This window comes from Medicago sativa, chromosome 4 (assembly GCF_051527215.1).
Source record: "Medicago sativa cultivar Bolivia chromosome 4, Bolivia_mono, whole genome shotgun sequence".
Taxonomy (NCBI): Eukaryota; Viridiplantae; Streptophyta; class Magnoliopsida; order Fabales; family Fabaceae; genus Medicago; species Medicago sativa.
Window position 1 is genome coordinate 77551945 of NC_140752.1, and position 12019 is coordinate 77563963.

Sequence of the window (12019 nt, forward strand, 5' to 3'; positions counted from 1 at the left end):
CATTGTTTGTTTAAAAAAAGTTGCAAAAGGAAATGGTATGAAAAAAATTGACAAAATATATTAAGAGGGGAATCTACAGGAGAAATGATATATTTGGAAGAAAGTAAGAGAGCCTATAGTTAGATGAGCCAATGAACTCAGGCTCGGATCATTTTTTTGAAGTTGCATGAGACTTTTGTATTTAAACGTGTTTTATGAAGCATTGTTACTTAGCCACAAGCTTGCATTTTTTTAGGGGACAAAGTTTGCAATTTTTAAATCTAATTAGAGTTTATAAAAGGACATATTTTCAGTGTAAAATACTTTTATCTTGATTTTTTTTTTTTTTGAGAGATACTTTTATCTTGATGTTTAAGTAAAATACATTATTTTGTCCCTCACTTTGAATTTGTTTCGTAAATGATTGTGGCAGGTTCATAAACTTTGAGGATCTATTTGGTGGATTGGATAGGATAAAGAGTTGATACAATATATATAGTTTGTATATGGAGAGAATATGATATATAGTGACATAAAACACTTATGATATGATGTGTTTATTGAAACATAAGTAGCTGTAGACATAAAACTGCCATCGAACTCTCTCAATTCAGTAGGGATGATGGAACCATTTGTGGAGATTATTTCACTCAATTTGTAATGGTTTCATCTCATGTCAGAAGTTGTTACCATGACATTATATAAAATATCCTAAACCCAGACTTAGTGGCAAAGGTTGCAAAGTGCATAATAATTCATAAATAAAAAATAGTTAACTGATAGCTGTAGCCACAATGAACCAAACAAAGAAGTATGCTTTGATTAATCTATTGTGAACAAGCCCAAAACATTCACTATCAAGTTTAATGATGCATACAAACATGTGAAACAGAATGATTTTCTTGTGAACTGCTCCCAAATTTTGGTTTGAAGAAGCTAAATTAAAGATGTAGCAAGACATGATCAAGTTCAATCTTACTTAACAATCCAAAACAAATAAGGGGTCATTCTTAAATTAGAATTGCTATTCAGTTACACAGTTATACTAAATCAAAAACTCATAATTTTGTACTGACATTGATAAGGTATTCTCATTAGTTATTGATTGATGGTTAATTTATTAATAATCAGATGCTAAAGTCAAATCATTAATAATCTTGTAACTGCAAGTAGAATACTACTAGTAGAGTGTAGACCAAGAAAACAGGGGCAACTGATGTTTCACAAATGCACGAGTTACATTACATTATTCATAATCATAAATTCATAATAGTAATTAATTAGCTATGCATAACTGCATGCTTAAGGTTAACCACTATGCTTAATAAAGGAAGCAATTTGATTAAGCAAAGAAGTAGCGTTATCACAATTTGGATTAAAGAGATGAAAAACATGTCCTTCACCTTTTGTCTCAATCACTTCCACAACACCACCATAACCAATTTTCTCAAGCAACTCCTTATAATACCAACCTCTGTCCTTCAACGAATCATTCTCAGCAACACAAACCAAAACTCTCTTACAACCCAACCTCCCCAAATTCTTATCCTTTCCAGGATTCAAAAGCGGGTCATCGGATCCCGAACTTGTTGGACAAACAAACCTCCATAAATTATCTGCCAAAGATAAATGTTCAGATTTCTCAGCAGCCTCAGATCCAACCCTTTCAACACCCCAAAAGAATGTATGAACCAAAACAATCCCTTCAAGGTTAATCCCTTGAAGCCCTTCAGTTCCAACACGAATAGCCATGTGATGTGCAATGTTTGCTCCAGCACTGTCTCCTGCAAAGAACACTTTTCCAAAATCTGCATAACGGTTGATCCATTCATCAGAACCATTTCCATGCAAATGAGAAACGACCCATTTGAGGGAAGTCCATGAATCTTCGTATGCAATAGGAAGAGGATGTTCTGGGGCTCTTCTGTAATCAACTGAAACAGCGATCACATTAGCTTTAGAAACAATGGTGTTGAGGAAATTGTGGTATGGTGGTGAGAAAGGTGTTTCTACGCAGAAACCACCACCGTGGAAGTAAACAAGGAGAGGGAGTTTTTGGTTTGGAAATTGATCGTTGTTGGGTTTGGGAATGAAGATTCTGACGGATATGTTTTGGTCTTTCGAGATGAGAATGTCTTTGGATTCTACGTTTGTTGTTGGATCAAAAGATGGAGGTACGATGTTGGATCCTATGAGTCTTTCTATGTGACCATCTTTGTAGATTTTAATCATGGGTGAGAGATCAAGGACTACTTCGTTAGAGCTTGAATCCATTGGATAGAGAGATGTTGAAGAAATTTTCAAGGGGTTCTTGTTTTCAGAGATGGAATGATGGGACAATAAATAATAAAGAGAGACTGGTCACTTTAGTCCCCGAATAGGAAATGAGTCGTCATTTTAGTCCATCAATGCAGATAAATTGCAAAATAATCTCTGAATGTAGACTTTGTTAGTCAATTTAGTCCCTGAATGCATACTTCGTTAGTCCATTTAGTCCCTGAATGTAGACTCCGTTAGTCACTTTAGTCCTTGAAATTGACTAACAGAGTCTACGTTCAAGGACTGTTTTGCAATTTATCTGCATTCAGGGACTAAAGTGACTGCTCCTTTCCCATTCAGAGACTAAAGTGACTAATTTCCCAAATAATAAAAAATAGATGTTGAAAAGTATAACAAATGGCTAGCTTTTGTTTACCCTAAAAAAGAAAAAAACTAACTTTTGATTGGTGGCAAGTGATTATATCACACTACTTTTCAAGAGGTTGGTGGCAATTCAAGAATTAGTACCACCTACATTTATTTAAGATGAGTGTCTCTTTTTTTTTTTACTGAGGTTTGAAACCCGGACCTTGCATATATTATGCATTGTTTTTACCAACTGAGCTAAGCTTACGACGACTAAGAAGGGCGTCTCTAATACACTATTTAACGATTTCATATCAAGAAAATATTCTTTAAAAAAGTTAAATATTTCAATTTTTAATGTATTGAATATGAAAAATGCTATTTAAAGCGAAAATAACCATCCCAACTGCTTGCCACTCATCCACTTTTTCAGGATTTCCATATTTTTCTCCCCGGCCCACCGCCCGTGATATATGTGATGTATGCTCAAATCTGCTTTTTGATCGGGATTGGCTTGTTTTCATTCTTGATAAATTATTATAATTATTGTCGCTATGAATAGCATGGCTGATTGAATATACAAGTTTTTATAATAACTTACCACTTAAGGTGATTAGAGGGGCCCATGTGACACTCGTTAACATTTCATTAATTTTTATAGTTACGTTAACATGTGCCTTAAGCCAAAGTTTCTACATATAGCAAGTATTTATTGCAAAAAATTAATTTTTAACTTTTTGAGAAACAAATTTGCACAATTTCTAAGGAAAAAAAATTTAAATTGAGTTTATTAAAATGTGCCTTTGTGGCGGATGTTAGAATTTTCCTAATTTTTGCACATGTATCTAATTACATCACATTAAAGTGTTATTTTTATAAGTTATTGTTCTTGTCATATAATATATAAGAGTCGGTCGGTGGTGGTGCAAAGCAATCACTGTAGTGGTTCACAATGGTTGGAGTTGATCCTTCACCAATGTTGAAGGTGTACAAGCAAAGACACTTCAATGCACAAGTGAATGAGGTTTTGACGTGCTTTGAAAGAGGTTGCTCATATGAGTGTGTGCCTTGTTTTCAGTGAGACACACCATATTTATAGACCCTGGGCGTGGATATGTCGGTTTTGCCGTTGAACAATCGTGTATTATCTACTTTATCACGACATTTCAACAGTGTATGTACTTCACAATTGTATATTCATGCCTTTCTGAATGGTGGACTCTAGATCCATAGGATTGGGCCTTGGCCCGCCTTGGAACAATAGGCCCTCAAGTTGTTGGCTCGAGGTGAGTACTTTGTAGCGTTCGGATATTCAGGATGCTTATATATATATATATATATATATATATATATATATATATATATATATATATATATATATTCAAAAACTTGGTATCCGACTCAAGAACCGACAAATCTAAGGGGATGTCTATATATTGATTGTCGGTGTCGAGCAAGTATCACGGTTTTGTCATTCGAAGGATGTTCACTTTAGATGATCCTAGTGGGGTCTTCGATGATGATTCTGCAGTCATGTTATTCGGTGATGGGGCCCTCGCGTAGTGGGTATACGGGATTTTAGAAAGATTGTGGTCAGCATTCTATGGTTACCCAGATACAGGCAGACGCAGAGTGTAACGCCCGTTTCAATTATTTAATTATTTTAATGAGTTTTAGAATATATTTATATGATTAGTGTGATTTATAAGATTTATGTGATTTTATGATTTTAGAGAAATTTATGAGACGTTGTGACTTATTTTATTGTTTAATAAAATAAGATTTGAAAATAAAATAAATATTAAGTTGTGGGGTTATTTTGTGTAGAAATATATTTGTTATTTGATGTAGAGATATATTTGTTATTTTGTGTAGAAATATATATGTTATTTGGTATAGAAATATATTTGTTATTTTGTGTAGAAATATATATGTTATTTAGTGTAGAAATATATTTTATATTTTGTGTGGAAATATATATGTTATCTGGTGTAGAAATATATTTGTTATTCAGTGAAGAGGTATATTTGTTATTTGGTGTTAAAATATTATATACATATATATTTTGATGAAATATGCTATTATGTGTTATTTGGTGTATTAATATTATTAAGTGGGAGAGATATATATTTAATTTAGAAAATAAGATTATGAGGAAAAGAGTAATTCTGAGGTGTAAGAGAAATTAGATGAGGGGTTATAAATAAGAGAAGTTAGGTTTAGAAAGACATAGAATGTACGATCAGTTTTTGGACAAAACAAGGTTTAGAGAGAAGAGAATAGAAGAGAAGACAAAGAGAAGAGAGACGAGGCTGCATCGATAATTCTAAGGTAAGGGTGAGACTAGCATTCAATCTTATTATGTGTATGATTCTAACGATTAGATTTAACGAGTTGTAGGAAGAGTTTTTGAGAGATCGAGAATTAGGGTTTAAGTGAATAATTGAGAATTAATGGTTGTTGTTGTTTGATTTTGATGATTAGAGAAATTAGGTTTCACTCAAAATTGATGAAATATAATGTTGTTGTTGATGAATTCATGGCTGCTTGTTGCTGTTATTGTTATTTGATGAAATATAATGTTGTTGTTGATGAATTCATGGCTGCTTGTTGCTGTTATTGTTATGATATGTTTTTGTTAATGATTGATGCAATGGGTAATCATAATCATAGAACTTGAAGTGAATTTATGTTGTTCTTAAAGGTTTTCATGAAAAATGGGTCAAATGGTGATTTTTGTTGAAAGGGTGTTTTAGTTCAAGTTTTATATGGATTTGGGTGTCTTTTCATGTTTAGAAACGTTTAAACAAACTTTGGGACCAAATTTGGGCTTAGGGGATTCAAAATTGGGATTTTGGGATTGAAAATGGAGTTTTCCCGAGAGCTATCTCTGACAGCATTCTCTGTTTCATGTTTTTGCATCATTTTCACACATTTCAGTTTTGAATTGGCTTTAGGTGTAAACACGAAAATTGTAGGTATGGATGTTAGCTTTCTAATGCCGTTGGTTTGACTTCAAAATGATTTATAGAACTTGAGTTATGGTCAAATTACTGCACGTAGGTCACAGTGAATTTTTATGGACTTTCAGCACAACTTTTCTGAATTTAAAATGAAAACTGGTATTGATCGGTACAGAATTGGTCTTAGGCGTAAACATGAAAGTTTTAGATAATTTTGTTAGCTTTCCAGTGGCTTTGGTTTGACATGAATATGATTTTTAGTTTTTGAGTTATGATGAAAATACTCCAAGGAGGTCTTAGCAAAATTGTACGGTGACAATATTCTCTGTTTCATGTTTTTGCGTTTTGTTCATATGTTTCTGTTTTGAATTGATATTTGTTGTAAACATGAAAGTTGTTGATAATTGTGATATATTTCCAGTAGCATTGGTTTGACATGAAAATATGTTGTGCATGATTATTTATGTTCTTACAAAGATGCATGATGAATTGTTGATACTTGAATACGATGATATATGATGAATTAATTGTGTGTTGTCATGTTGCTGTTAATATTATCAATGTGATATTGTTATATGAGTATTAATGTGAATTATATATGATGTTTTTAAGATGCTAAGATGTTAAGATGTTAAGACGTTAAGATGATATGAAGTTGTTAAGTCGTCGAGTCGTTATGAAGTCGTCAAGTTGTTAAGATGTCATAGATGTTCATGAAGTTTCTAAGACGTAAGATGTTGAGTCCATGCATACTCATTTATAGATGAGGCCTCATGCCCTGGAGCTTTTGCTCAACCCACAACGATGAGGGCTTATGCCCTAGGAGCTTTTGCTCAACCCACGACGATGAGGGCTTATGCCCTAGAATGGTACCACATGCATTTGTATTTCATGATGATTCGAGATGGTTTAAGACGTTAAGAGTTGCATAGTCGAGTTTAGATGCATTGTCGAGTCAAGATGTTAAGTTGTGATGTTTTAACGAAGTGACTATAGATGAATGATTATGAAGATGTTTATGATGAATGATTATGAATTTGTTTATGATGAATGATCATGAAGTTGTTTATGATGAATGATTATGAAGTTGTTTATGATGAATGGTTATGAAGTTGTTTATGATGATTGATTATGAAGTGGTTTATGATGATGATGTTATGTTGATGCTATATGATTTATGATATGATGCTATATGATTTATGATATGATGTCTATGTCTATTAGATGATGATATGTGACGATGTTATGATTATTAATTGATGATATGTGACGATGTTATGTTTATTATTTGATGATATGTGATGATTGTTTGCGATTAGTATTTGATGATACGTGATGATGCTTTTATGAATATATTTATGATGATATATGATGACGTTTATGTTTGTACTTATGATGCTATAAGATGATGTCTTATGATTATATTTATGAAGATATATGATGATGTTCATGATTGTATTTTTGATGATGTATGATGAAGTTTATGACTAATGTAGGATGATTAATGATGCTAGTTAATGAAGTTTAAGATGTTAGATATAATTGTTGAATTATATGCCTAATATTATTGTTTTGTGAAATCTCACCCCTTCTGCTTGAAAATGTTGCTCTTCGTATGGGTAACTTGCAGGTAACCAAGATTAGTTGCGGTCGTGAGTGGACTCCTCACAAGTGTGTGTGTGTCTTAGGTGCTCTGATAAGTAACGGGATGTGATTATGTCTTTACTTTCTGTTCCTTACGTATTACTTTATGAATCTTTCAAGAATTGATGTTGAACTAAGTTTTATGAGATTTTATATTGAAGCCCTTGTGCCAAAGATTATTTAAGTTGTCAAACTATTCCGCTGCGAAGTTTTAAATATTATGTTGTTGAACATTTTGAAGGATAAATAATTATTTATTCCATTTATAATTTTTAAGAAATGTGACATTCCGTTTTGCGATGAAAAACTCTGATAATTGTTATGAAATTTTTACGTTGGGAAAACGGGGTGCTACTTAGAGACTCATGGGATTTACTTCGATCCCTAAGCACTCTATCCGACGACCCTTGGTGCATTATCGGTGACTTCAATGACCAGCTCTCGACAGAAGATAAAAGGGGAGGTCCCGAGCGTCCAACCTGGCTCATACGGGGATTCCAAAATGTTGTTCAGGATTGCAACCTTATCGACATGCCTCTCACAGGCTATCAATTTACCTGGTTCAAGAGCATCGGTACCGAATCCTCGAAAGAAGCACGCCTTGATCGTGCCCTTGTCACATACTCATGGCAGTCCCTTTATCCTAACGTTGTCCTTCAAACCTTGGTGGCTCCTGTTTTATCTTGGTTTTCGGGTGTCAAACATTGATTACGTTTGAACCTTTTAAACCGGTGATATCTTATTTTTTCTTGGGAAGGGAAAAAGTAAGCAAAACCCTTGAGAATCGAGGTCCGGGAGTTGTTTTCGCTACGGGAAGGTGTTAGGCACCCATAACGACTATTGTATCCTATATGAACCGTCTTTAATTTCTACGCACGCGCTCTATTTTTAAATGCTATTTTGAAAGTGTTTTATTGAACCTAAAGGGATTCTAAGTGAAGAATTGGAGGGAGAAGAATGTTTTTGGATTTTTATTTTAGTTGAATTGAAGGAATTTTGTTCTTTGCCTACGTACCCGTTTAAGGGATCAAATCCACCGTAGTTCTCTTCCAAAAATGTTTTTGTTTTTTGTTGGTTGATTTTAGGTTTGAAAATGGGAATTTGAAGAATAGAAAGAGGCCTCAAGGGCATGAGATAGTAAAAAGTGGGGGTTGAATTAGTCATTTGCAAAATATGGTCTAAGTATGATTACTTTCATTGAATTTTTTGATTAAGAAAACAAAAGGGAAAATACAATGGGATTTTGATCCCAAGGTTTATTTTGAAAATGGTTTGGGTGATGTTGTTCACATTTGTTTGGAAAATTGATTTTTCTAGGTTTAAAGCCTAAACATACATCTAGACATACAATCCTAAACATACATCTAAACATGCATATTCTAGCTATATACTATAGTGATGTGTGTGTATGTGTCGGTGCTTGTGTCGGTGTACATTATTAGAGTCCATTGTCCTTTACATCATACCCTAGATACATTCTATGGCCTCTTTGCCAAGAAATTAAAATTGCATAAAAGTAAAGTACAAAAATTCCTAAGTTTTTACATACTAAGTCTTGACAAAACTTATAGTGCAAGAAATGAAGTGAAGCAAGGAATGAAATGGGAATGCTTATGAAGAATATGAGACATGAGATGAAATGGTTAGTAACACATGATAATATCAAAAGAAATGAAGCAAGAGAAATACTATAGCATAAAGCATAGAAAATAACCCAAAATAAAGGCAAGAATGAGTGCAAATATGGCTAAAATTTGCTCATAAAGTGCAAGACTCATGTGACTTATAATCCTCACATTCCAACACATTTTTTAAAGGTTTAGAATCAGATTTTGGAATGGGAATTAAGGCAACATGACTAACTTGACACTTTAGAAGCAAAATTAGGCACATTTACATTATTTATTTACACCAGTAACTTGTAAACTAAGTAACCTACCAAAATTCACAATCATGCAGCAATATTAAACACAAACAGTGGTTAAAACCCCATAGAATCAAATGGCATAGGTCACAAGTGTTCATCAAGAAAGTGGGATTGGAATCAAGCAAATTTCCATCAATTTTAGCATAAAATATCACAAAATAGCAAGAAAATTAACACCTCACCTTTTAACCAATTTTAACATGTGAAAATTATCACAAAATGCTACAAAACTATCAAGAAGCCTATATGAATTTTTTAGGAATTTTTTAAAGGTTTTAGGCTCAAGAACTTCACAATTTTTGACAAGAAATGGTAAACATTTTACAAGAAAATACTACTTATTTTTTGATCAAGATTTAGCACATAATAACATTACAAAAATATCAAGAAAATAATCCAGAACACCTAGGAATTTGTTTAGAATTTTTTGCACAAAAATTTGACATGAGGGAGGTGTAAAAAGCAAGAAACCAGTAGAACGTGCAAGAAATAGGGGGTGTGTATAGCAAGATTCACGCAGGTAGGTGATTGGGCCTAAGAATTGCAAGGAATGGGTCGGTTTGGGGCATGGAGCGGGTTGAACCATGGGTTGAACCGGTTCGTTGGCCTATATAAGGCCTTGAACCGGTTCTGGTTCATTTCCCCTCTCCACTTCTCTCTCTAAGCCGTTGCCTAGTGAGAGAAGCTCTCACTTCTCTCTTCATGATCTTCATCTTCTACCTCTGGTTTTTCTGGAAAAATGACGAACACTGATGAAGTTTCCGGCGACAGTTAGACTTCCGGTGACGGAACCACCGTGCCGGAACTTCATACTCGCATATTTTGAAAACTTTTTACACTAACGTGTTCGTCCTTCTTCCCTGAGTTCAGAAATCCACTCTATTTTTCCTAAACCTTCCTAGATCTGCGTAGATCTACGTCCAAATGTTACGGTTCCTAGGGTTTTCAAGTTTTTCAATCTTCTTTGAAATCTAACCCTAAACTGGCCTATTTTCCATGCTGATAACAGATTTGGACTCGTTTTTGCAAAATAAACGGTGAACCTTCGCGGATTTATGTGTTAGGGTTGTGATTTCAAGTTTTTTCGAATTTTTTCACTCTTCTTCAAACGAACAAGTCTCAGGACTTGTTATCTCGCTTGATTCACCGTTTATTTTGTTCACGGACCTTCGATGAAGATTTGAAACAGAACGAGAAGGTTTTTGAGGTTTACCTGGATTTTTCTGGAGATTCGAACGATGATCCTAGGAAAAGCTTTCGATTCTTCTTCTTCTCACTCTTTCTCTGACTGTGATCGTGTGAATCTACTGGATTTGCACTTGAATTGTAGTCATCATAGTTCGATGATGATGATTCTTCGAAGAATCTCTGAGAACTTAGCACGAAATCCACTTCGATTTTGTTCAATTAGTGACTCTGGGAACTTTTAGGGTTTGCACGTGATTTAGCTAATTTCTTGCTTCCTGTGAAATTGAAATGATTCTGATGATCGTGATGGCTTTGTGACGTTGAATCTGGTGAAAATTGAAGGATTTTGTGATGAATTTGTGATTTGGAAATGGAATTGAATCGGTTAGGGTTTGAAGATTCGTTGAATCTTCAAACTGTTCTTGATTTCTCTGGATTTCGATCTGTTTTGGTGGAGTTGGAGAAACTGAAATGTGTTTGTGGTGATTTTTTGATGAGTTGGCGTGAAGTGTGTGGTTCTGCAATGATTGGGGGCCTTTTATAGGCTGCCAAGTGTACTATTGGACCAATAGAAACTTGACACCTGGAAACTGATTCGGACTTGCTGGATTTTTGACAAAAGGACCTTTGTGCAATTTTGAGAACTTCAAGGACTGACCTGCAAAAATGTGAAGGACTAATCTGCAAATAAAAACTTAAAACAATAAAATTTCGAAATAGACCAAAGACTTAAAAATAAAACTTGAAATTTAAAAAAAGGACTTGGATGCAATTTTTTGGAAGTTTTGGACTAAAAAATAAAACTAAAAAATAAAATTGGAATAAAAAATGGTAATTTGACTAAACGTAAAGTGAAACGACTAAAATTTGACAAAACGGACTAAAACGAACCAATGGCCTAAATGAGGTACTTTAAAGTAACCTCTCTCTGCCAAAATTTCGTGTGAAATGACCAAAATGCCCCTAGGGCTAAAACGATTGAAAATGACTCAGATGCAAATTTAAAATGGACTTTGACATAGAATTGAAATAAGGACTTATTCAAACTACTTGAAAGGACTCAAACAAAATTTTAAAAGACTGAGAGAAATTTGACATAGGAAATGACTAAAATACCCTTGCATGTAAATTTTGCAAATAACATTGAAATAAAATGCAGAGAAAGATGCAATTGATCAGAGACATATCAAATGACTTGAAATGCAAGATAAGAAGAAATGAGTTAGTATTTTTAGGTCCAAAATTAGGGTATAACAGCTGCCCCTATTTAAGTTTCTTTGTCCGGAGGGTCAAGAGACGAAGTCTTTGATTTGACGGGACGAAGATACTTAAATATTAACATTTGCACTGTTTTTGGACAAAAAAATACGTTTTCAGATTTTCAAAAACATGAATGTCATGCAATATTTTGATTATGAATGCAATACAAACAAACTGGAGTCTATGGAACCTGTCATGTCACTGGGGATTCAGGTGGACATTGACTGGGTAGACAAACCAGAGGATAGAAAAAGAGGTACAAGTTGTTCTTTGGGATCGAACTAGTCACTTGACCAAGGAATACAAGACAAGAGATAGGTGCAAGCTGTTCTTTGGGATCGAACTTGGCACTTGACCGGAAACATAGACATATAGGCAGATATGAGCTGTTCTTTGGATCGAACTTGACACTTGATTGAAGATACAAACAGAT

At 34.0% G+C, this 12019-nt stretch overlaps 1 protein-coding gene across 1 annotated transcript; it reads right to left on the reverse strand.

The window, feature by feature from the left end:
- Window positions 1-1170: 1170 nt before the first annotated feature.
- On the reverse strand, window positions 1171-2324 carry LOC146932149 (putative carboxylesterase 12). The gene has a single exon (XM_085703778.1). The coding sequence runs from the start codon at window positions 2251-2253 to the stop codon at window positions 1288-1290; it is 966 nt and encodes a 321-aa protein (XP_085559904.1). The 5' UTR covers window positions 2254-2324; the 3' UTR covers window positions 1171-1287.
- Window positions 2325-12019: the final 9695 nt, after the last annotated feature.

Bases quoted from the DNA above. Each gene is read 5' to 3' on its own strand.
- LOC146932149 (XM_085703778.1), bottom strand. From the start codon at position 2,253: ATGGATTCAAGCTCTAACGAAGTAGTCCTTGATCTCTCACCCATGATT.